The following is a 25,826-nucleotide window of genomic DNA, read 5'->3' on the forward strand; positions in this document are numbered from 1 at the left end:
GCACCAAGCAAGATAAACAGGAAGAATAAAATCAACAAACAGACAAAAGTACACTAGGGATCCGGCACAGCAAAAATAATTTACAGCCATATTCACGTAAAAGTGGAATACTTTTATCTTGCACTCACTGCCTCTATTTTGCTTCGGAATAAACAATGGTTAAATATTCGTTGTACTTTCCTGCTGCAAATTGACTGCTTCAATTCTTTGATAAACACAACGCTCATCACATGATGCTCACAAAATCAAACCATCACTTTCTTTTCGTTTGGCATAGTCATATTGCACGATCGTCAAGTCTGAAATCAGATATTGCATTCAACTGATTTGATGCTGCCAATACAACTCTGCCAACCCATCATTGTATCATAAAGTCTCGTGTACGCTTACGTTCTAGTTCAAGAGCAAAAATCGCACGTTTCATGATATAGCTGTTGTCTGGCAGTTGCTCAATATTTGAAGGAAAAGAGTTGGAGTTGAACAAGTATGAAACTGTGATGTGAACATTTGGCCAGTTTCTTTTAGTATTCCATTTCACATGAATACAACTGCAATTCGGGTTTGTTAGTCTTTCCAGTACTGGACTAGCCCCAATGGCTCCCTAGTCAGTGATGGCACACAAGAATGAATGGGCGATGCTTTGTCAATTGCTTTTATAGGGCTATGTTTGTTATTGCCAATCGTATCAGAAGATGCTGCCAACAGATCACATTGGTTTATTGGTGCGGACAGTATGTTTACATTTCAGTCTGTGCATCAACTTTAATCCGCTTAGTGCGTAAAGCAATCACTCCAGAGTCACAAATGGACGGCATTACGGCCGTATTCATGTAAAACGGATTACTGGATAGGAAAGCTAAATTATATAATAAACAGCCAGTTTCATGAAATGGTTCACACCAAATTCACTGGACAATGTCATGTCTGTTGAACTCTAGCTGTCTAGCTTCTGTATAGAGAACTGAATGGATGTTCGCATCACAGCTCTGCACTTCAACTCTCTTTGTATCCAACCAAACATCGAATGATGAGCACAAAAACAACAGTTGCATCCTGAGATGTGCGATTTTAGAACACAACGTCAGAACAGTAGAATCCAATATCTGAATTGCAATGAATGGATCCGGTTTCAAACTTGATGCTCGTACAATGTATGGCTGCCGAAAGAGAACATTGGAAAGAACTGAGAATATCTATTGAAGTTGCAGCGTCGCGACATTCACTATCGAGATTCATAAAAATAGTCTGTATTTTGTTCAACAACACTGGATTTGTATGCGAGACTGGTTGGCTCATATGAACTGCTGTTTTACTTGGACGAATCAATCCAAAAACCATTGGCTGGATCAAACACATCTTTCATTGGTCAATATCGATTTCATTTAAACACGTGATGCATATTATATATTTTTTTGAAATCAGTTTTTTTATTCGCTACAGTTGGGTAAATGTTGGGTTGTGCTGTCAAGTTTCATTGCTACTAGATATCTACTCTACACCCCTTTATAAATGACCTCTCAATCTACCCCTTCCAACTCCACTCCTGCAAAGGAAAAATCTATTCCGTCTTGGGAGTCTGTTATTTCAGAACCTGACTTGGATGCTGCATTGAGAATATTCAGTGTTTATACTGAAAATCCTACCTACAAGGCTCATGCCCAAACATGTCCTAAGCTTAGGGAGCTGTTTGATATTGCCAAACGCACTCTGCTACCCACTGATGTAGATTCAAGAGCTCATCGCAAGCGAAAACTCGCTGATCGGAAAGAAAGCGATCGTGCTCAACTGGCTGTAACTGGTATCCGTCAGATGCGCCATCACAAGCTGGTAGGACATGCTACCGGTAGCATTACTCTTCCGCTTCCTCCAAGATCCTTGTCTACGGTAGAGGATTTGGAGTCGTTTTCAAAAAAAAATGACATTGATCTGTTTGACATTTCAAAAAGTCGCCTGCTTGCTAGCGAGTCAAGCACTGCTGGTTCCAACACTCCCGTGGCTTCTGAAGAGAGTATTTTGTCTACCCCCTGTGATATTAATCCCCCAAGTACCCAGCCGAGAATGCTCAACTTTCCTCGTTCCTGTCACATTTGTCCCGCTGATTTTCGCCAGTTGCATCATTTTTATGATCAACTATGTCCATCATGTGCAGAATTCAATTATAACAAGCGGTCCTTTGCGGCCGATATGCGTGGTCGTGTGTGTTTGGTTACAGGTGCTCGAGTCAAGGTATGTTGTATGCTTGCTTTATTCTTATTGCTGTCATACAATCACATGCACAGAGTCGCAATTTCATAGCATTCGTGCCTTGATGATATTGCGCTAGTGTTAATGTAATATTAGTTTTTGATTTGCCATATGGCAATTATCATGAGAGGGTCAAAAGTCATCCCGATATTTTATCTGTGGGATATGGCACGCTTTTCTCGCACATTTTACTATTTTTATTATGCATCTACTATCTACGGCATCTTGTTGATTGTGTAAAATATTAATCTGTGGTTTTTAATATTTTGACTGTATTAAACCAGATTGGTTATTGCATTGCATTGAAACTGCTTCGAATGGGTGCTACAGTCATTGTTACTACTCGCTTTCCCCATAATGCTGCCATCAGATATGCCAAGGAACAAGATTATCTATCGTTTAAAGGCTTGCTTTTTATATATGGTATTGATTTTCGTGACATTGCCATGGTGCATCAGTTCTGCAAGCACATCAAAACAGAGTTTAAGCGACTAGATGTAATCATCAACAATGCTGCACAGACTGTAAGAAAACCTCCTCGCTTTTATGAGCACTTGATTTCTGACGAAGCGTGTGCTCTTCCCAGTGCTATCACAGATGTGTTCAAGGTTATTGATGTTTACAAGAATGGTACCAATGGTTACTCTTTTCGATCTATTACCACTGCTTCAAAATCCGTCTCTGATATCACAGCGTCCTGCGACTCTTTTAACCAGATTACAGAATATGGTCTTGCTTTGCCTGCATTGGGTACACGCCAGTCTTTGGCATCCGTAAATACATCTGCTGCCTTGTCGCAGATCTCGCTTACTGAAGAAGATGCAGCTGCAGATACAACACATTTTCCAGATGGGCGACTCGATCGTGATGATCAGCAAATCGATCTTCGCTCTCAAAACTCATGGACTATGCAAATTGGACAGATTTCTACTGTAGAAATGCTTGAATGCCATGTTATCAATGCATTTGCTCCATGGGTTCTTATTTCCGAACTGAAATCATTAATGGAAGCCACTGGAAATCCTGTTATTTCCGAAACATCAGCTACTGCCTCGGATGTCAGTGAAGATACCAGTATAAAGTCTTCCTATGACAAGTACATTGTCAATGTAAGTGCCATGGAAGGCCAGTTTTATCGGCCTAAAACTGTTTTTCATCCACACAGTAACATGGCTAAAGCATCACTCAATATGATGACACGCACATCTGCTGCAGGTCTTGCTGCATTGAATATCTTCATGACTGCTGTTGATACTGGATGGATTACTGATGAAAATCCAGTTGAGCAGTGGGAGAAACGAGAAAATGCTCCTCCACCTCTTGACGAATGGGATGCCGCCATGCGAGTTTTAGATCCCATTCTGGTAGGCGTGCGTGGTGGGGACCGTATGTGGGGAGTATTTCTCAAAAACTATACTGTAACTAGATGGTGATGTGAACATGGATCTGGACATGTATCTGTATCTGGAATGGTGACTTGTATAGTTCTTGTAATAAACACTGCTTGGTCGAATGATTGGGTATTGCTATACCAACTATTTGTCATTTAGATTGTCGCTGCGACTCGTTCCACAAACATACACATCACTCGATTGCAACACAAAAGAGTTGCCAATCCATATTGAATACACATTTGCTTTGGCTGTAGCCAATCATTAAACGGATTACAATTCACAACACTCTTGCTGTATGTCTTGGTAGATGGGTTTCATGATTTTATTGGCATAGTATGGATCATTGTGGCTACCAGCATATTGGCAATCATCGCAATATACCAAAATGCTCCGTTGTTGAATCCCCACCAACCCAACTTGTAACCACCAATACTTGCAATATGCAACTAGAATATATTTATCAATCAAAACATCTCACTGCACCAATCGATTGTTTAGATTTGGAATATGTGATGCTCACTACCATCCAATCAGAAACCTGTATTTTAATCATGCAGTAACATCAACTACCAATGGAACCTCGAACCAATCCGACTCGCATACCACACATGATCTGTTACCTTGTCCATGTTGACTGTTACTGTTGACAATCAGTATTGGTTTATTCCTATCGAGGCGAGTTGATAGCAATGCGTATATTGTAATGGCTGTTTTCAGATCACTCGTCTGTCTGTCATGCAAAAACAAGAATTGCATTTGGAATGCTTGCTCATCAAGTGTTATGGATAATAAACAACAAATGCATTTCTAAATTTGTAGATTTGTAGATTTGGAATACCAATGTGAGTGACAGTACCATGTTTATGGAATACAACAGTCTATCATGTATATTCAGCTGCATAGCTTACATCACAATATATTCGCATGACATGACAATCGCTTGTCCACGTTAATCTACAAGCATCTTGATGTTGTCAGTGCTATTTACCAATGGCATATTGGTGGAAAATATACAATGAATTTGGAGTCATGACTGAGCTATTACCAGACAAGATTTGATTGTATTACCAAACAATACATACTGCGACTGTCGAGTTGTAATGAAACATTAAACGTTATTAGCCAATACAGTAAAAATATTGACGTGTAAAATGCAAAAGTAACAGCCCGACGTGGGGGTCGAACCCACAACCTTGAGATTAAGAGTCTCACGCTCTACCGATTGAGCTAGCCGGGCCTTCCTTAAAATGTGGCAATGTACATTTTGTTTGCTACACAACACTCCAGCGTGCAGTTTGATTACAACACTCCAAAATACTTGTGTATCATATGACTGCTAACTCATATCAATACATGTCTGGCCACTTGATTACAATATTCAGCCATTATGCTTGCTATATAATCAACACTGTTACGCTTGGTTTGTGTTGATATATCTGTGAATTGGTATAATGGTTTGGTCGAGTCAAAACCTCATTCAATATCATGGCTCAGACTTGTATCTGAGATACACGGCGTGTTTGTAGTCGTCAAAAAATAAAAACTGGGCTCATGATTGTGTCGAATGCTACCAAATTCTACTAAATGTTGAAAGACCGTATCTCAAAAATGCTTCAAATTATCAAGATATTTGGTTAAACCACCAACAATTGTCAGATATCTATAATCGAACATCAAAAGCAGCATTGACAGATATTGACAGATATCAGTAGGCATCAGTAGGCATCAGCAGACATTGATACGATAATGCTAACGGAACGGAACGGAAGACAGTCAAGTTTTAAACCCAACAGTATCCAGATTTGAATCAACATATGGTTTAACATTTGCGTGGTAACAGACACATGACGGATCGGTCCAAAAGCATAGGCACAAATGTCGGTATATAATATTAGCAAACGTATGAGCTAGAGAGTGATCATGTCATCTTAGATCAGACGATAATCACCGAGTGCGTTTGATGCCATGTTCAATCCGATATTGCAATTGGTATAAATTACACCAGTTTGTGTATAATGGCAGAAATATGCATCAGCCTGGACGGGCTTTAGTAGATGAGGTATATATTTAGTCCAAAATGCCTGGCCACGTGTAACAAATACAATGCCAGACCAATACGAGTCTTGAGACTTGCTTAAATATTTGTATTTTACGTGTATTCGTTTTTAAATATTTTGATTATTTTATTGTCATTAAACTGATAGAATAAACAGCGGTATCAAAATATTGCTTTTAATAAATCTATACTATTAAATAGAAGCTTTAAATTTATAACAATTATATATTCATTGCATGTCCAATATATATATATTTATTCAAAACAGGATACACGCCACGTGTTTTACTGTGCAATGTATAAACTAAATAAGCTTTCACAAGTGGAATTTCCTAAAAAGCACATCTACTTCACTAAAAGATAAGATATTTCATGGAAACAGAATTTGCATGCAGACAGCCTCCTTTATTTGCTTATGACCCGCAATGGCCATCTGAACAAAAAACCATAGCTTCGTTGAAACCAAGATTGATTGCACAGCTACCATCTGTAACTTTGATCACTTCGCAACTGACGGAAAAAAAACTGGTCAAGATCAAAGTATTAAAAGTAGAAGACGGGTCTAATTTAAAACATCAGCTTGGTAGTAGTCTAACGTCACTACACTCCATTTCAGATATCCAAAGGCTCACTCTTGTTCCTATTGAACCAGATCAAGGCTTATCTAGTACAAATAGGTATGTATATTATTGTAAAGGCTAAAAACATTAAAAAATATTCTTCACAAGGCTAACTATGTGTCATTGTGTTGAATATTTTGAAAAAGATTAAAAACTTCAGATTCCCAAAAAAAAAGACCATCTTTAAAAGATAGCTTTAGTTCTAGAACAACACTTATCAATCCACAGTTGTCAAAAACTAGCTTAATGGCGGCAGCAACACCAGCCCCGTTTTATGATCCCGCAAATCACTCTAAAGCTTTATACAACGGCATACGTCGATCAAGTGCCATTGCACAAAATGCAGCATGCGAATGTATTCAAAATTATTCAAATACGATTGAAGAAGACTCGGAATCAGAAGAAGATATGAAGAGCTTTCTTAGTATGACCAGATCTAGATTGCAAAAAGGCCACGCTGCACTATCAAAAAATAATCGAGTATCAAGACTTCGACGTACTTCCATCAAAGCCGAGACTACTTCTCAGACTAACGGTTCTAATGAGACTTCTGCAAGATTAATTCAAAGTTTTCGACAGGAGGTCATTGATAGTGTAGATCTTGTGAATATTCCTTCACGCTGGGTTAATTTTGCTGAAAATACTGACGAAACCCCCAGTCTGGCTCGATCTAGTCAAAATCATTCAATTCGGCGTTCAATATCGCTGGGATCTCGTCAAAATTTGATGGCCCTATCATCACAAGCTCCTTTACAGCAAACATCAAAGACTCTTGGAGCAGCAAAGTTGGCAGCATCTCCCCATCCTAATATTTCTACTCTTACACAGAAAGATCAAAGCGTACGAGTGCCGATTGATTTGAAACCAGAATTATCATTGTCTTCATCTGCCAACGTGGTTCTTATAACGCGGCCATCGTATACAAATGATGATGACAAGAGTAGTCAGGATTTGAAAAATAATGATAATCAAAAACTTGTTGATCAGCAAAATACTGCAACACAAAACGATCAATTCTTTACGCAGTCTTACTATCAGCGGCCAGATCCAGTTCATCCCTACTGCCATGTTTTAAAAGGCTCATCTGGTGGACAAAGTGGCTGGCGTCAAGTTCAGCAATATTCACAGGACTGGGAGACAAGCTGGGAGCCGCTCAAGATTGTTCACATTGCCCTATCCAAAGAAAAGATACAGAAACGTGCTAAAATCCAGTCACAAACTGGAATAGATTCAATTCAAATGCCAAACGCAAGTGACTCTAAAAAAAAGGTAGCAAAACAGTTATTTTCAGCAGCACCTAATTTAGTCAGGACTTGTTTATCCACAGCTAAATCGCCCAATAACAGATCCAAACACGATGAAAAGCACAACTCTGGGCAGACTTTTAGAAAGGAGCCTTGCACAAGATTGTCACGGATATCAAAAACTGCGCCATCTAATTTCTTTTTACCATCGATTTCCACCACAGCCAAGTCATATCCTTATCCATACAGACAAGAAAGATCTTTTTTAGATCCCCATCTTATTGCCACTGTACTATCATCAAAATATGGTGTTTCAAAAACAGTCAAACCTTGTGCTACAGAAAGAGCAGATGCAGCAACTTCAAATATACAACAGTTTCCATTACCATCAACATATCCTCGGGCAAACATCATGGGTGCGGAAGGTTTGCGTACATGTATAGTTAGCGGTGCAGCACGTGTTCAACCCCTTGTGAACGAGTTGGATGAGCTGGATCTAAAATTATATATTTGCGAGCTGTCGTATCGCGAAAGACAGTTTCTAAGTGAGCTAGAGCAGGTGCTTCGAAAAGAAAGTGTCAAGGATGAACGATCTCGAAAGTTGAGGAAAATACACGTCACAAAAGTATTTCGTCATTTGCACAATCGTGTAGTGCGTCTGGTTGAAGATCAAGCATCAGAATCGGAACTGTCAAGAACTCGGCGAGCTCGTATGGAACGATTTCTCGAGGCAAGCAAAAAAAATCTGATATTCTTGGAGGTAATTTCATAGTATCAACCCATCAATCAAGCTAGACCATTTTGTATGTCAAAGTTTTTGAAACTAACATGCTTTTACATGAATATTGAAAATTGATGATAGAATACATGCGACAATGACTTGTGGCCAAAAGCAGAGCAGCATTTGAATGAAATTAAAAATATACTATGCCAATAAATACTACTATTTTTGAACACATATCTAGCCCAAATATTATACTTCATTTTCCTGCAACAACATGTTTGGAATGCCATTCGTAATCACATACTCGTGTTTGCATCCTAAACAGACCATCTTTCCTTGTTTGACACGAGTCTAGTAAATGACAATATTAGTCATTCATGTGGTCGTACTATATACTTACAGTAGATGTGTAGTGTGATTGCAATCTTTCAAATGTAAAATTCAATCAACACTCCTACCTCGAGAGCAACCTTGTGAATCAAATGCAAAAGCTCTTCGTTTGGCTCCTCTGGAAGTGTCTCTGGCAATATATCTATGCCAATCTAATAGTAGGATATGGAATAATAAATTATTCAGTGCTCAACAGCTATTTTGCAAATGGTAATTAATTTGGGTAAAGGCGTAGTAAAATGTACATACTGAAAGAGCAGTATGAACAAATGCAGGCCAGTGAATTTTTGGAATAAGCCGTCGAATAAAGCCGCTGCTAAAGTCTGCTTCTATTGTTTCTACTTCAGCATCTTGAATTTGCAAAGGGAAATTGTCGACATTGCAGCCCTTGACATGGCATTGAAGCATGTTATGTGTGATTATCCTATATTGATAAATACAGGTTAAATTCGCCTATTGTTCAAAGTATGTTTTACATCATTTATGTGAGCAATCAAAGTCACTCATTTCAGCCATTGGGCTAGTATGAACAATTTACCTCATGCTAATAACAATGAATGTGGTCGAGGTTCAGAAGAAAAAATGATTTTTGGCAAGGTAAAAAATTCCAAAATTATTGATGGACAATCAAACATGACGCACTACATCATCGTATCTTGCCATGTATAGGCTTACTCAAATCAAACTAAATAGTCAGTTTGTTATGCATATTAAAGATATACGTTTATCATACTTGAGATCGTTTCATAGCATTTTGATATTTAAGATACCATTTATTGTCGCTTAGTTTGTAGATCTATTTGTTTGCAACCCAAGTTTCTGCTACTATCAAGCAGCCTATTTTATTCGCTTATACCAACCAATGGATTGAAAATGACAATGTGTTGACACTTTTAAAGAATTTTTTCAAATTAGATTGGCTTAGGTTAGCGCTCAGGCTATATTGGTGGAATGTCGAAAATCGTGCAGAATAAGATCAAAAGGTCATTGTCCTATATTGAATTGAAAAAAGCTAAAGGCTGTTCAGCAAACTAATTATGTCGAGTCAGATTGTCGTCGTAGTGCACGAGATACAAGCAATAGATGCTCTTGTCATTCAATCAATAGACAATATATTGATATTTTCAAAAGAACACCAAGAGTAATGGCTGCTGACAATTTCTCATTTTATCTCATATCTCCACTCTCATGCTCGCTGTCACCAACTGTTAATAGTTTAGAAAGCACAATGTTGTCCAGTAAACTGCCAATAATTTCATGAGACTGGCTGTTTACTACACTGACACCTTATTTGGTGTTTCATTTTACGTGAATATAGCGAATACATCCTGTATCAAAATTGACACATCAAATAGTGTGTAGTTATACAAAGTTGGCACAAGAAAAACACTCGAAACAAAGGAATTTCTACATAATTAGGTATCTACCTCGATAATATCCATTTTTTGGAGCGTAGGCTACAAGTTTTAATAACTGACAACTAACACACTATCGTTAACATTGGGACGCGACTTCAATACTGATATATCCAACAGAGATGCTGGTCAACAAAAGTGAAATAGAAGGCAGTACTAATTCTAGCGTAGAATATCAAGAAAGCACAGACAGTTTATCAGACACTGACGAGCCTGATGACTATGATAACTTGAGTGACACAAACATAGAAAGCTACGAGTGTGACGATGAGGACGATGATGCATCAGTGGATCTCGAAAATTCTCAGGAGCATAGGCAAGACATGCAAAATGATAAATTTACAAGTGATAATCACAGTAATGATGACTCTAGACACACGTCATTCGTATCGGGTATCACCACTTGCATTCATACACCATTAAATGGAGAAAACTGTACTTCAGTTGAACACTTATCGCAGCCATCTCAAGTACAGAAATTTAAATCTCCTATATGTAGCAGTCTGTTTTTGGATGGAGAAGCAGTATTGTATTTTCCTCAACCGGGCCAAAAAGTCGGTCTGCTTTCCAAACATCTCCAATCACTGTTGGTTTGGAAAGTCAGTAAAGGCTCGCCACGAGTAATACGTAATGCTTTACGATCTGTTCAATTCAAACTCATCAAAACTGGAAAAAATTGGATTGGATATTGGGGAAAGCACCTTCCTTCAGAGAAATATAAAGATGTCGAGCCATGGCAAAAAATCAATCATTTTCCAATGTCGTTTGAAATTGGACGCAAGGATCGTATGTACATGAACAACATGGAAATGAGAGAAAGATTTGGACACAGCGTAAGCATTTATCAATACATTTCTAGGTAAACCTATTTATTAAAATATCACACTGATGGCTTTTGGATTATGCCTAGGGATTGGATTTTACACCAGAAACTTTCATACTGCCACGTTCAAGACGAATACTAAAACGAGGGTTTTCTAAATATCCACTATGGATTCTAAAACCACCAGCATCAGCTCGTGGAAACGGAATACGAGTTATTAACAAATGGTCAGAGATTCCAAAAAAGCGCGATCTTATATGCTCGCAGTACATTTCAAATCCATTCCTAGTGTACCAACGTAAATTTGATCTGCGACTATATGTCGTTGTGACTAGCTTTGATCCATTACGAATTTATTTGTATAAAGATGGGATTGTTCGATTCGCAAGCGAGCCGTACCAGCACAACTTTACAACGAAAAACATTCGAAATCGGTTTGTTCATCTAACAAATTATAGTATTAATAAGGTGCGGTCTACAGAAAATTCTACAGCAGTATTTAACTCATCACCTGAAGCAGAATCTTCTAATCAACATAAGGACAAAAAGTTTGATCTGTCTGACAACAAGTGGTATGTGTTTGATTGTAGTTTAATTCACAGGGTTGATTTTCTTGATAATGGTAGCAATAGAATGGTAATTCCAACAATTTCAGGACACTGAGCACCTTGCAGGAATACATGACACTTCACGGGTATAACTTTCCGCCAGTAATGGACAAAATTCGCAGCCTCCTTATTAAAACCATTATGAGTGCACATACTCAAAATACTGGAGGTGTGCGACTTTATGTCAACAATAGGTAAAGCAATACTATATATTCCATCAGCCAAACTGATACATTTTCACTCATCTCAATCTGACAATACTTTGATGTTGCAATTCAATAGAAGAAGTTGCTATGAAATGTTTGGATTTGATGTTTTATTTGACACAGATTTAAAACCGTGGCTAATGGAGGTTAATATTTCTCCATCAATGAAAGCATCTTGTGATTTGGACTTTGAGCTCAAATCTAAAGTCGCCGTAGATCTTTTTAATCTTGTTGGTATCAGAATCAAAGATTTAGAAATGGCAAAAGCAGCACAAAGTTCTAAAACGTATTGTTATGCATAAGTATAAATATGGGTTTTAATTAATACTGTATTGTGAATGAACGTTACTGAATAATCTGCTTGAAACCAACACAAATAGCGCCTTTAAATGGAAACGTCCTTTTCTAACGACGCTTGAACGGAACAAGCAAAGAAGTGTGATGGCCAATGAGTGTTTGGATATTTTGCAAAAATTAACATCAGACGATCTTAAAATTCTCAAAGAAACAGAAGACGAGGTGGGTTTTGATTATATGATTTATATTTATTTCATGTGGTTTGCACCTGATCAAATTTAAACAAAATTACTATTGTGGACACTTGGAATTAGAATGCAAGAAAAGGAGGATTTGAAAGACTCTATCCAAGCACTAAATACCTTGGTCATAGTAAATTTTTTAGTTCGTTCAACTATTATGATCGATTGCTATACCATTGGACAAATGCAGAGTCTGATGACTTGAAAAGAATATCTAAATTGAAAAATGCGTCTATGTTGCCGATATCTCTTTGGTCTGCTAGATCACTGAATACATCAAAGCTCAAGCCAAACCAGCGACACGAAGTTTTGGTTCAAAAAACAGAATCTTCATCAATATGCAAAACAGTACGAAATCAAAAACATGATGTGCATCAAAGAAAATCATCAACTGTAAAAACTCGAGGTGACATTATTGAGCAGCGGCTTGAAAAGGTGCGGTTAGGATTAGAGCGCGCGCAAAACGATTTAGATCAGCAAAACAATAGTGTCGATCAGAAAAGACTATTGTCATGCTCATCAATGACTTGTGACTACTTTTGTAACAAACCTCAATTTGACACAGAATCTAGAAACTCGTATGCTGCAGGGACTGCCACTCTTTTATCATCGTCCGCTGGAATAGCGTCATCACGCCTGTCAACAGGTAGTACCAGCTATGTACATTCGCCAGTCTTACTCACTACATCAGAAAAGTTTTCTGTACATCATCGATCACTACCAGCGCATAAAAACTTGCCATCACAATCACGTCGCGCTGCTGGTAGTTCACTTGGTGCACCACAACATCAACAAAGAAAGCGGCTGTTGACGATATTACAGCTATCAGATTCACCAGTTGAAACCAATACTCTTTCTTTTAAAAATACACAGTCTATGCCAGAGCTATTGAATAATCTTCAACACATAATAGCAAGCAATAGAAATCAAAGTATAAGAAATCAGCTATCGCACTGTTCTATCTCTGTAGAAATGGACACGCTAAAAAATATGTGGAAGCCAGGAATGTACCAGCCTGTCACAAATTTTCAGCCAAAACTAGATACAGCTTTATTAGTCAAAAAGCCTCCTAGAATTCAGCGCAGCATCTCATCAAAGCTTAATCCAAATAACCCGCTTAATAAGAATTTAAGCTACTAAAACATTTTACGGCCGTGTTCGTGTACAATGAACGACTAAATAACAGTGCCAAAGTGCATAATAAACTGTCAGTCTCATCAAATGATTGATGCAAATCTACTGTACAACATTGCCCTTTGAGCCCATCAACAAGGTTTACTAGTCCTGTGCTCGTCTTGTATAAAACTAAACGACTGTTCACATTACAGTTTCAATAAATTCCACATTCTTGACACTCGTCCAATCTCCAATCCTTGTTTGCTATAAACCAGACACTGCAAGTAAACATTGGGTGATTGCCAGAGAAATTACTGTTGCATTCCTGAAACGTGTAATTCTGTTCTGTTGAACTAGATCGCCAATGCGACTTTACAATACAACAAATATAAGTTTGTATACAGTTGTATTGACAAACTGACCCCAATATTGGGATCGTAATGCATAAATCTGGCTTTGAGCCTGTCAATCGTGCAATATATGACCATGTCAAATAAAGTGAAAGGACAGTTCAAAATTATAGTCTGTAAACATCGTATGATGAGCGTTGTGCTGATTGGAGAGTTGAAAATATTGATTAAAGCCGATTGCAGTAGGAAAGCGTAATACTCGGTCACTGTTTATTCCAAAGCAAGATATAGTTACTGCAGGATAAAAAGTGATTCATTTTACATGAATATGGTGGTAAAATGTGTCGCTCAAAGATAGATACTGTACATTATGTTTGATTGCTCAGCTCATGTTTAGAAAATTCACAGTTGTATTGGCTCGAATCTAAAAAATACATCAATGCTAAGACGCACTTGCATTCAACTATTTTACAAAGTTGAGGATTCGCATCGAGTTTGAATTTGGTTAGTTTCTAATTGGTCTAATTTCATCATTAGATGAGCAAAAATTGTAATTTTCCTTTTATAAATTCTTGCTATACAATTCGACACAAATGGCTTCAAGACAAGAGGTCATTGGTCTCTACAGACAGTATATCAAAGCATATAGGAGATGGCCAAAACAGGAGCAACGGAGGCAGGATTTTCGTGCATATATGCTGAATCGGCTTCGTACAGAGTTTCGTCAGTCTGCATCACAAGCAGCCATCATGGAACGACTTGCATATGGCCGCCAGGAATTGAATGCACTTGAATCAGTCATAAATGGTGAAATGGAAGAAAAGGTATATTTAGATATGTCAGTCAACGCACTGTTTTATGTGTATCGTTACATTATCCTATTCAGCATAAGTTATGACTACAATGCATTCATATGGTTTTACTAGTTGTATGAAATGGAATCGTTTCCATTATATTATTGATTGTACTCTACTTTCCATAGTATGCTTTTATTGATTAAGATGACATGTGGTTGCATATCTAGTACTCACTCAGGGATGATGGACTTATTCGATCGTTTATGCCGGCTTCGCGCACGTTTACTTTACTAGATCAGCCTGCACAGGAAGGCTTGTCTGAAAAAAATGCAACTACCTGGACATTTATCGGAGCTTATCTTGCTGGAAAACTCTCCAAATCTTCTACTCAAGAGAAATGAAACTAAATAGTAGACTAATGTGTAGATGTATCTTAGTACAGGAATTACTGTTTGTTAACGGATAGACTTGTCGGCCTTGTGATTTTGATATACTATCGAAGATGTAGTTTATCATGCTTTATGTATTCAGTTATATTCATGTAAAATGAATCACTTTTTATCCTGCAGTAACTATATCTTGCTTTGGAATAAACAGTGACCGAGTATTACGCTTTCCTACTGCAATCGGCTTTAATCAATATTTTCAACTCTCCAATCAGCACAACGCTCATCATACGATGTTTACAGACTATAATTTTGAACTGTCCTTTCACTTTATTTGACATGGTCATATATTGCACGATTGACAGGCTCAAAGCCAGATTTATGCATTACGATCCCAATATTGGGGTCAGTTTGTCAATACAACTGTATACAAACTTATATTTGTTGTATTGTAAAGTCGCATTGGCGATCTAGTTCAACAGAACAGAATTACACGTTTCAGGAATGCAACAGTAATTTCTCTGGCAATCACCCAATGTTTACTTGCAGTGTCTGGTTTATAGCAAACAAGGATTGGAGATTGGACGAGTGTCAAGAATGTGGAATTTATTGAAACTGTAATGTGAACAGTCGTTTAGTTTTATACAAGACGAGCACAGGACTAGTAAACCTTGTTGATGGGCTCAAAGGGCAATGTTGTACAGTAGATTTGCATCAATCATTTGATGAGACTGACAGTTTATTATGCACTTTGGCACTGTTATTTAGTCGTTCATTGTACACGAACACGGTCGTAAATCTAAGACTGTTTTCAAGATTTTGGTTGAATCATGGCATAATTTTATGCTTGAAGTCGGCCTACAGAAATTTCTCCAGCGTCTTCTTTAACTTGCAATAATGCCTCGTTAATATCTATTATTGGAGGTCTGTTTTTTAATGCGAACTGTCGTACATCATCTAATGTTGTATAATGCATCCGCCGATATGATTGTGAGTCGGCCATTTGCATATTCATTCTCACAAAATCTTGCAAAAGGTCCATGTGGTTACTTGTAAAACTGTCCAATATCATCAGTGTTGGAAGGTTTGTTGGTATACCTAAATAGTTTTAAAGTTAATGATACAGCTGTCAATATAGAATCGCTTGAGTGCGAGTAGTGCACTTTTACATAATTCTTAGAACGAAATGCAAGATATACCTTGTGATGCATAAATACTATTTTGGTTTGCAGGTTCGCGATGCAAGGATGCTGCTGATTCAGAATGCAACAATTTTTCAGATTCAGATTCTTTACGGCTTGAATGATTGTGCCGACTATCAGACACTTCAAATTTCTTCTCGTCTACAATATGAGTTTTGCTTTCGTTTTGTAAAACCGTATTCAAATGATCTAGTGCATTTGTTACTGCACTCACATCAGCTTTTAAACCTGATTTATTTTGCGATTCGAGTGGTTTTGGTGCGGTTTTTGCACAACACCCACATGCATGATATCCACTGCATTGTGAAAAAATCGGATTTGGCTGTGTATGACCTGATGGATGTATTGGCTGGTATATTCCATAGTGTAAAAAGTTTGGCGGTGTGGTGTATGCATTCCATGAATTTGGATACATTGCTGGATGAAAATTTGCCGGCGTGAAATTGAGATTTGGCTGTGGATAGTATGGATTGTTTGGTGCGTAGTGGGGAAAGTTTTGTGATGATGGCTGAGTAACTGATATATGTGGTTGAGCAATACCTGACGGAAGAGCGTGTTGCAATGGATTCGTTACAAAAGGCTGCTCTAAATGCTGCTTATTTGCCAATTCAAAAACATCGGGTACTACAGCTTGAGCCAGAGTTACAGCTGTTGCTTTAGTAGCAGCAATAGGTATACCATTTTTTGGCATTAAATTGATGGTTTTTGTAAGATTCGTATCTTTGTTCAAAAGTTGGTTTAAAATCGCAGTGTCCTGTGTCTGCTGTGGTACAATTGATGGTGTGACTATCGGCTGATGTGGATCTTCAATGGTAGAAACCTGCAAACTTTTTTTAAGGCTGGAAGATGAAATGTCTTCAGATATATCTGCGTCTTCAGCAGTCAGAAATTCTTCCAAAATGTCATCAGATATATTTGAAGATGTATGCGGTATGTTTGGAGATTTCATAGAAACAGTGAATGATGTATTGGCTATGGACAATCTATTTCCAGTTTCGTGTCTTGCTGATTCGACCAAAGTCGGCATGATCTTGATTGAAGTTGATGTAGGTATAACAACTGGTTTAGGTTCGGCAACTGGTTTAGGAATAGCCACTGTATCATGTGGCATGATTGAAGTAATGACAGAAGATTGATTTTGTGCAACGTTAGATTTCTCCTTTGTCTCGCTGGATACAAAAAATTCTTTCTGTACAACGTTTGGTGAGCTATGTAGCTTGACAATAGGATCATTGACGGAAATCAAACTTTTTGATCGCATATTCAAAAACGCTTCAAAATCACTACCAATACTATCAGCGCTTTCAAGATGGTGAGAGCTAGATGTATCTAAATCTTTAGCAGAAACAGTGGATTGTAGTAGAGTATGATTTGTACCAAATGTTGACATGTGTCCAGAGGTAGACAGTCGGAAATCGCGAGGCTCTACCAGACTGACGCGCTTACCGGATTTCTTGAAATGAATATTCAATTTGACATCATTGTTCTCAATGTCTTCCTCAAGACTGACACTATCAGAGTCAGTTTCTATATCTCCAACAGCTTTACTCTTTTCCAGCGTGGATATAGCAGTTGTTTTTATCGGAGACACAGTTTTTTTCAAATAGGACGACACTGGAGTCGCAGGAGTTGATGAAACGCCATCCGTGTGCTTTGGTTCTAGTTTATGCTTTATAGATTGGACTGGTGCAGATGATACTGATTTTTGATGGGGAATTTGTGGGTTGTCTAGCGAGGCAGTTTTTGAAGAATGTTTGTCGTTTCGTTTGTATTCAGCAGGACTAGAAATCGAAGCAGATGTAGGTTTATGGCTAGCAGTATTTTCTGCCTGTCTTGTTTTCAAGGATGCAAGATAAGCTTTCAGCTCGGCATCTTCATTGTCATCTGTACCATCTTTAGATGTCTCTGTTTGCGCTCTGCCATGCTTAGTCGATTTAGTACTTATAAAATCATCATGGTCTATATTATTACTTAGACTATCTGTATATCCATCGTTTGAAGTAAATAATGATTGTCTTTGCAATGAATATGATTGTGGCTGATGATGAGATATAGACTGAGCGTGTCTGATGGCAGGAGCGAGGTCGGATGAAGTAAGAGTAGATTTGGGAGCGGAACCTAGAGTGCGACGAGTGTTGGGACTATTTCCAATGCTAGCCGCATTCAACATGGCTTGTGCACGTTCAAGAGCAGAGCTGGCAGTTCCTTTAGTTAGTTTATAAGATGAAACCTCGCCAGATACACGAGAACCAGTTGCCGTTGGCTGTATCTGTCCTCTCATTGTCGATGTTGAGCTGCAAAACGCCGCAAAGTTGAAAATTCTACTTTTCAACTCGTTACTCACTATTGCCACCGTTACTGTTATCCATGGAGGTATATTGATAGATGTGTTGAAACTATATATTTATTGAAATGCTGATATCCACATCTTTCATTGGGAAGCAACAATCGACTAATATCACTGATATCTACATATGTAGAATACGTATACATACAAAGTTGGCATGACTTGCTCAGGATGCTCTAGTGCTATTGAACGAATTCTTAAAAAGGTACGACTTGTTATAGGAATTACATTATCCAACTTGTCAGTCAACTGGACTAGATATTGTTTGTCGTTGTATACGTTTAACCCCCTTGCTCTTGACATGCTTGATTGGCGTTCTCATTTTATTTTGAATTGCCTATATCGAATATTCAGACAGAAGGAGTGTCTAGCTACGATATTTGTATAGATACTCAAATTGTGCAGGTCAAGACCACTCGAAGCCAGCAGGAAATCTTTGATATCATCAAAAAATCTGGCAAGCCAGTTGAAATTCAATAAAGCCTGAATTCAGCATGGTCTGAGAAACTACTTGTGCACCGAGTCGGCTGCAAAAGGGTGGATACCAAGTTTATTCAATTCAGTCATACATTTGATTGAGATGATGCAATAAATCAAGCCTATTCAGATCTCTAACTTTGTCATTGGTTGTCTTTTTGACCTATATGGTTTTGAATGCATTGGGAATAGTGAGTAGCTGATTCAATTTCGTGGTAGACAGTTGAATATAGTACTGATAATTGACCACCTTGAGTTTGATCTTTTTCCCTGTAATCACACTGCGCCGCTCAGGCTCACTCTCGTTGCTTGAAGGCGACAATGAACGAGATCTTTTCTTTTTACTCTGATGTTCAAAGAAATGATCAAGTTATAAGTGAGCAATTATTAAAAAATGGACACAATGGGGTTAGATTGGCATACTGTCGATTCGATGTAGTAACATGAGCAATATACCTTTGATTTTGAAGATTTTTTGTGATGTTTGTCCTTTTTATGATTCTTTCGGCTCTTGCGTTGCTCTAATAAGGCATAGCGAATTGGTCAGTTTTTTAGATACGAATACACAGCCAGATCCAATAAATGCCTACCACGATATGAGTGGCTAGTGGAACGTGAAGAAGCAGACGACTCAGATCCCGAATCAGTGCTGGAGTAAGAATCTCGAGATTTACTACGGCTCTTGCGACTAGATTTACTCTTGCTCTTTCGGGAGGGGCTAGAATGGTTTTTATTTTGACGACTCTCGTCGCAATCTACACTGGATTTGTCCAAACTCTTTGCACCACGGCTCTCGTCGTCATTGGCATGGTCAGCATCTAACTCTCGGTCGATCAAAAAGGCATTTACCCAATACAATAAAGCATATAGAAAGTTTAGATCCATTATTGAGCAGTTGTGCCAATATAGATTTGAATGTATCGGCCAAGTGGCCAACGAGCAGGTTGACAAATGCCATTGGATTTAGTCCGTATAAGCAAAGCGTCATTCAACAGAATCATAAAGTAAGCCAGACTGTTGCAAATCCATATGCGGTTGTTCAAGAACTCGGTAATGGCAACCAGCACATACCTCTGCTCCTGTTTCGCTCTCTACTCCTGTTTTCGCTTTTGGATTTATGTTTGTCTTGTCTGCTTACTCGGTCATTGTCCTTGCCATGATGCCTGCTTCTTTCTTTTTTATTGGAGCCATGCCGAGAGTCGTGGCTCTGACTGTAATGTCCATCCTCATACTCATTGTCATCTCTCTTCTTTCTCCTCCCCCTATCGCTAGATTCAACCTCACCCGCCGAGCTAGAGATGTTTTGAATAGAACTCATTCAATCCAATTGGGTTGCTGCACAAGCCGAGTCAACAGCAGCAAAGATATAGTGTCACATGATTTCACGTGAATAGATTTCATCTTTTTATGCTGCTTCAATAAAATCTTGAATTTGTTTTGCCGCCAATCAAGCTCAATGTCGTATCTTAATCATGTCCAGCAGGCACATAATAAACGAAAAGAAGACTATAATAGTTTAGATACATCACAGATAAAACCGCACTCAGTTTTACCGTTTCAGCCTCCAGTTCATCAGCCATCATCCACGTCTTTGGCAGAGTCTACATTGGATTCAAAATCTACCTTCACTTCAAAGGCACGAACTCAATACAGAACAAAGAAGCAGAAAGGCTCTGGTGAATATGCCAGTCAAAAACAATTATCTGTTAATAATACAACACCTGCGGTAAACTTTTGATTTTGTTGTCCGGATAGTCGATCTATAGCCGGTTCACCAGGCTGCATAGCTTATAGCGAATGGTTACCAAACTATTGGAATATGTGCATTCAGATTGACTGAAATAGTCGCCTATTATATTATATCTTCAAACTAATATTTTTTTAATCGGGTTTAAATATCCAACATACTATTTCTCAGATCGTGCTCGAACGAATTTTGGGACTGACTGTTACTCGGCCAGCTGGACTTGCTATTAATCCCCAACGAGGTCTTGCTGCGTTTACCTCTGGTGCTACCGCTGTGCTTTATCATATTCAAAAACAACGACAAGTTTCATTTATTCATATCTCTACAGGAAATAATCTAGTCTCCGATCTAGCCGCCTCATTACTCCGACCATCTGCTGCGCCAATTGCGTTACGACCAATCACCAGTCTTGTATTTGATACATCCGGTCAATATCTTGCGCTTGGAGAAGTAATTTGATTTGATCGACTGGTTTCCTGTTTATCTTGAAAGCAAGATGAAACAATCTATAAATGTTTTATAAAATTGACTAAAATATTGATTTTTAAAATCTTTACTCGTGTGTTGATACAATACTTAGACTGGACATCATCCTCGCGTTGCAGTATGGGATTGTGATGCACAGGTGATACTTGCCGAGTTATATGGACACAAGTATGGAATCTCCTCGCTTTGCTTCTCTCCAGACTCGTCATTTATAGTTTCTGTAGGACACCAACACGATGGGTTTATTTACTTATGGGACTGGCGTCTAAATCAGCATTTAGCTGGTGCTCGAATCGCTTCAAAGGTGTACTTTGGCTGTACCTAATTTGACACTTTATTCCACATATTCAAGCCATGCCATTTTAAAATAACTAAATTGAGTTGTGATATTAGATTAATAGCGTTTCATTTGACCCGCTAGGAAAATTCTTTTTGACTGTAGGTCAGAACCATGCAAAGTTTTGGATGCTTGACAAGATTTTACCACAAACAAAGGTATTGAACTGTGGTGGATGCGTGTATATTACCTTTTGTCAAAATAGTGCCATTTTTCTAACAAGGATGGCTTGTAGCTCGCTTCCAATAGGAGTGGAAGTGGTGTAAAACAGGGATATCACATATTAGAAGGTTGTAATGCATTTCTTGGAGACCATGTGAACTCTGAGTTTGTGGAAGTTTCTAGTTGGAAAGCGTTTTCATCTGCGTTGCCCGGCTCAGATGATTCATACGTCTACGCAATCACAAAATCTGGGATTCTTTGTCACTTTAGCACCTCGCGTTACTTGGACAAATGGGTCGATGTTAAAGTAGGCTAAATGCTTTTATAAAATAGCTATATATTTAAAATTACAAGTGTGAGAATTATAGTTATTGAAACTATTTTATGGATTTTATGGATTTTAAAATCATAGATGGATTATGCTACCTCGCTAGATATTTCGGCACGCCATATCGCCTGTGGTGGTGCCAACGGTTGCATTCGGTGTGTTGATATCCTATTGATGATGCGTATTTGTATCAAATATAGCTGGCTGTTGGCACTTATGATTGACTTTACATTGATTCTAGAATGTTTGAGCCATCAACTCTCAGATACATATCGACACTTCCAGGACCACATAGTCACATGACGCAAGTAAGCAACACTTGTAGGTGAGTTTGCAAATTGAAATTGTATTGTATTGAACAAGCAAAATGTTGATACCTTTATAGTTTACAGCACATGTATCGACCAAATAGCGCGTCAAACTTGCCACTGTATCCAGACATTGTTTCATTACGCCTGATCTCAAACCATCTTGAAGAGGACTGCCTTGTTGTAATATACAGCGACAATAGTCTTGTAATTTGGGATGTTTCAGAACCACAGCAGTCAAAAAAGCGTCGCACTATGATGTTCCATAGCAGCTGCGTGTGGGGAGTTGAACCGATCCCGTACAAACAATTTGGCGATGCTACTTTTGGCTCTTGCTCTTCTGATGGTACCATACGTATTTGGTCAATGGATGACATTGATGCACCCAACTCGTATCACAACATTTCAGCAGAGGTGCTACATATTCTCTATGCAGATGAGCATGCTTATCGACAAAGTGTCACTCGAAATGGTGAGACTGTTTTATTCACTACTAGAGTGTTCATCACAATGATTTTAGCGGGTTGATTCTTTTATATAAATTTACTAATATACACCGATTAGATATGGGTGCTGTTGATAGTGCAAGTTTAAACGATAAACAAGAAAAACTGGGTATTAGATGCCTCAAATTTAGTCCTGATGGTAGCCAACTTGCTGCCGGTGACAGAAATGGTATAATTAGGTATTTTTACTTTGCTTTGATGATTGCTGTTTTGAAATAATTATGTTGTTAATGGTCTGCAAATTTTAGAGTGTATGAATTTCCACAGATTCGCGAGATTGTCTCGCTACAAGCACATAATGCAGAAGTGATTTCACTCGACTTTTCTCCATCAGGTATTTATACTTGGCATGGGATTTTTTCAAGACTAAAGAATTGACAATCATTAAATGTTATACTGCTGTGCGATTTTATTAGGTCCTAATCTACCAATGATGCTGGCATCCGCAAGTCGTGATCGACTTATTCACCTATTTGACGCATCGTCACTTTCTCATGATGGACCATTCGATCTGGTTCAAACATTTAACGATCATACATCAACAATCACTGGACTGAAATTCAGCCATAATGGCCAACGACTTGTTAGTTGTTCTGCCGACAAATCAGTTATTTTCAGAAAACTGGATCCGCCCAATGTAAGTCTGAATATGTTTGAAGGGGCGGACGAGGCTGAAATCATGATAGGTAACCAATTTTTTATTATTTAGCCAGATACAGCGTATGATGTGCCACACTATACATGCTACAGTAACGTACCTATTCGATCAACAGTATACGATATGGCTATTGAGCGGTCAAATAAAGCAACAGTGATCATCACGCAAGATCGGCGTCTAGTGTTCATGAATACAGAAACGGGCAAGGTGACACACACACGCAAACCAACTTTAGATGCTAGTAGCAGTGATTTGCCACATAGCTCTGCGTCGGCCTTTTCCAGTAATATCTCGTCTACTTTGTTTATTAACAAGGTTGCTATAGATCCCAGTGGACTGTTCCTTGCGACGGCATCTTCTGACAAATGCATTCGTATTTTTGATTTTCTTACCGGTGCATGTCTTGGTCGAGCTGTTGGGCATGGAGATCTCATTACAAGTCTGACATTTATCGATGGCGGTAGACGAGTTGTTTCTGCTAGTTCGGACGGGTGCATATTTGTGTGGTATATTTGTGAGGCAATTCGCCACCGTATGGCCAGAGGACAACTTATATCACCAGTAAGCAGCCCTCAGCACGCAACAACTTTAATCTCGTCCACAGCCTCATCACCTGTGTCGTTCACTACAACGCATGCTGGGACAGAGTATTTTCAAAGTAACATCTCTACACCAGTCTCATTTAACACTACAGATACAAACGCGGCTTTATCAGTTTTGTCTTTAAAATCTAGTGGAGAATACAATCTGGCTTTCAAAGATAAGTTGGAACACAAGTTTGACGGTAGTGCACCATCTGGAGTATTTGCTTTTGAATTCGACGAAAGCGATCTTCCAGTTTGGGCTAGATCATCCAAAGAATCCATGAATGAGGATTTGATTGCGAGTCGATCTATTACCGATCGAGTGCAGATTTCCATCAAAGGACCATGGGCAAATGTAGGCTATATTTCTTTGCTATGTCAATACACCCCATCATTATTTTACTGCTCTCAACTGTTTCTGAACACACTGGTTTCTTATTTTATGGCTGTATATACTTTAGAGACTCGATGGAAACGCAATTACTCTTTATACAGAGATGCCGGTCTTGGAACCAATTGTTGCTGCAACAGATAGTTTTTCGTTGAGAAGACGATACTCGATTGAAAGTCGATCATCTCCTATAAAAGAATCTAACCAGTCAACATTTTATAATTCCCCATCAGTCAAGGCTGGGCATATTTCAGCACAACCCAGCGCAGCATTATCTCTTGCTGAGAGCTCTCCTACTTCTTTAACCAACCCATCTGTAGATCCCGTGAATATCACCGCAGATATTGCACTGGGAAATAACGATCCAGAAAAAGATATAGATACAAAGGCCATATCCAAAAATATCCTTGTATCGGTCATGTCAGGAGTGCATATTGTTTCTAAGCCTGACAATACTATCAGTGATTTTGCTGAAAGTGATCAAATAGACAAGGATACTACAGCTGACGTAGCTTTACACGATGAACTAATTAAGCCCAGCACATTTTTTGAGCGTGGTTTGTTTAAGCAAGAGTTGGACAACTTGACATTTGAAGAGTATATGTCGGATAAAGGTCGCTTGGGTCGGTCTGAATCTCGTATGAGCATCTCTTCTCAGTTTTTTCTCAATCATAGTTCCCAATGTATTGGAAAGCCCGATCATGTACGCCAAATATCTCAAGGCACTTCAGCAAACTCATCTCCAATTGCATACACTGAGCCAGTTACATTGCAAAGCGTTACTTCCACTGCTAATGCTGCACACACACAATGGGATGTAAGTAAAAGTCCTTTGATCGCGTCACAGTTTACTTTTAGTAAACCAAATGCATCTCTGGAATTGCCACAACCTGAGCTGTCCGATATCACTGGCATGACCAATGATCTAAGAATATCTGACCACGAGCCAGAGCAGCTTGAGAAAACCTCGGAAGTGGTTTTTCATGCTAGCAATGCATCCATCACCAAGCCTTGTAAAACTTTGGCTGAAACCCCTACTCTAACTGGTTCAACTTTGCTCACAAGCAATACGGATGATGTAATATTAGCCGAGGTCTCTCTATTTAAGCGACTTGCAGACAAGTTTGCTGAACAATTATTGAATACGAGTGGCACAACTTCCAACTCTACTTTGAGAAGCATACAAGATGCTATGCAGTACGTCAACTCCATATCTACACATGCTATTAGTGCCCAGGCAAAGCCTGACATCACCAAAGACGCGTCTATCAAGGCTATGCTAGAGGCATATTCGGGTATCTTGGTAGATGCAGTTAAAAGCAAATTGGAAAATGTATAAATCGTCAACAAAAGTTTAATAAATTGAATTAGATGTGATTTA

The 25,826-nt window shown here is 38.6% G+C and overlaps 9 protein-coding genes across 9 annotated transcripts; 6 read left to right on the plus strand and 3 right to left on the minus strand.

The window, feature by feature from the left end:
- The first annotated feature begins 2,910 nt into the window (after positions 1–2,910).
- BATDEDRAFT_32338 (uncharacterized protein) lies at positions 2,911–3,759 on the plus strand. The gene has a single exon (XM_006681907.1). It carries the CDS (start codon positions 3,249–3,251, stop codon positions 3,675–3,677), a length of 429 nt encoding a protein of 142 aa, XP_006681970.1. The 5' UTR covers positions 2,911–3,248; the 3' UTR covers positions 3,678–3,759.
- A 2,307-nt stretch (positions 3,760–6,066) lies between these two features.
- Positions 6,067–8,330, plus strand: BATDEDRAFT_91804 (uncharacterized protein; the record flags this gene model as incomplete). Its single annotated transcript, XM_006681967.1, has 2 exons — positions 6,067–6,371; positions 6,461–8,330. The coding sequence occupies 2 exons, from the start codon at positions 6,067–6,069 to the stop codon at positions 8,328–8,330; spliced, it is 2,175 nt and encodes a 724-aa protein (XP_006682030.1).
- Positions 8,331–8,531: 201 nt separating this feature from the next.
- BATDEDRAFT_91794 (RNA methylation protein TRM112) lies at positions 8,532–9,215 on the minus strand (the record flags this gene model as incomplete). The annotated part of the gene is made up of 4 exons (XM_006682002.1): positions 8,532–8,633; positions 8,741–8,824; positions 8,922–9,096; positions 9,211–9,215. The coding sequence occupies 4 exons, from the start codon at positions 9,213–9,215 to the stop codon at positions 8,532–8,534; spliced, it is 366 nt and encodes a 121-aa protein (XP_006682065.1).
- Positions 9,216–9,428: 213 nt separating this feature from the next.
- BATDEDRAFT_35990 (uncharacterized protein) lies at positions 9,429–13,403 on the plus strand (the record flags this gene model as incomplete). Its single annotated transcript, XM_006681915.1, has 6 exons — positions 9,429–10,920; positions 10,998–11,482; positions 11,566–11,712; positions 11,801–12,010; positions 12,105–12,243; positions 12,336–13,403. Exons 1-6 carry the CDS (start codon positions 10,210–10,212, stop codon positions 13,401–13,403), a joined length of 2,760 nt encoding a protein of 919 aa, XP_006681978.1. The 5' UTR covers positions 9,429–10,209.
- A 919-nt stretch (positions 13,404–14,322) lies between these two features.
- Positions 14,323–14,927, plus strand: BATDEDRAFT_27574 (uncharacterized protein; the record flags this gene model as incomplete). The annotated part of the gene is made up of 2 exons (XM_006681845.1): positions 14,323–14,553; positions 14,754–14,927. The coding sequence occupies 2 exons, from the start codon at positions 14,323–14,325 to the stop codon at positions 14,925–14,927; spliced, it is 405 nt and encodes a 134-aa protein (XP_006681908.1).
- Positions 14,928–15,753: 826 nt separating this feature from the next.
- BATDEDRAFT_91793 (uncharacterized protein) lies at positions 15,754–18,395 on the minus strand (the record flags this gene model as incomplete). Its single annotated transcript, XM_006682003.1, has 2 exons — positions 15,754–16,010; positions 16,112–18,395. The coding sequence occupies 2 exons, from the start codon at positions 18,393–18,395 to the stop codon at positions 15,754–15,756; spliced, it is 2,541 nt and encodes an 846-aa protein (XP_006682066.1).
- A 193-nt stretch (positions 18,396–18,588) lies between these two features.
- On the plus strand, positions 18,589–18,967 carry BATDEDRAFT_91638 (uncharacterized protein). The gene is made up of 2 exons (XM_006681968.1): positions 18,589–18,666; positions 18,816–18,967. The coding sequence occupies exons 1-2, from the start codon at positions 18,619–18,621 to the stop codon at positions 18,939–18,941; spliced, it is 174 nt and encodes a 57-aa protein (XP_006682031.1). The 5' UTR covers positions 18,589–18,618; the 3' UTR covers positions 18,942–18,967.
- Positions 18,968–19,020: 53 nt separating this feature from the next.
- On the minus strand, positions 19,021–20,256 carry BATDEDRAFT_27576 (uncharacterized protein; the record flags this gene model as incomplete). Its single annotated transcript, XM_006681846.1, has 5 exons — positions 19,021–19,101; positions 19,189–19,284; positions 19,395–19,459; positions 19,529–19,762; positions 20,010–20,256. 5 exons carry the CDS (start codon positions 20,254–20,256, stop codon positions 19,021–19,023), a joined length of 723 nt encoding a protein of 240 aa, XP_006681909.1.
- A 138-nt stretch (positions 20,257–20,394) lies between these two features.
- Positions 20,395–25,819, plus strand: BATDEDRAFT_35991 (uncharacterized protein; the record flags this gene model as incomplete). Its single annotated transcript, XM_006681916.1, has 13 exons — positions 20,395–20,664; positions 20,857–21,135; positions 21,266–21,475; positions 21,565–21,666; positions 21,744–21,977; positions 22,083–22,153; positions 22,240–22,323; positions 22,411–22,778; positions 22,871–22,991; positions 23,061–23,146; positions 23,229–23,449; positions 23,522–24,409; positions 24,516–25,819. 13 exons carry the CDS (start codon positions 20,395–20,397, stop codon positions 25,782–25,784), a joined length of 4,203 nt encoding a protein of 1,400 aa, XP_006681979.1. The 3' UTR covers positions 25,785–25,819.
- Positions 25,820–25,826: the final 7 nt, after the last annotated feature.

The sequence above is a fragment of the Batrachochytrium dendrobatidis genome (genome assembly GCF_000203795.2).
Source record: "Batrachochytrium dendrobatidis JAM81 unplaced genomic scaffold BATDEscaffold_14, whole genome shotgun sequence".
Classification (NCBI taxonomy): Eukaryota; Fungi; Chytridiomycota; class Chytridiomycetes; order Rhizophydiales; genus Batrachochytrium; species Batrachochytrium dendrobatidis.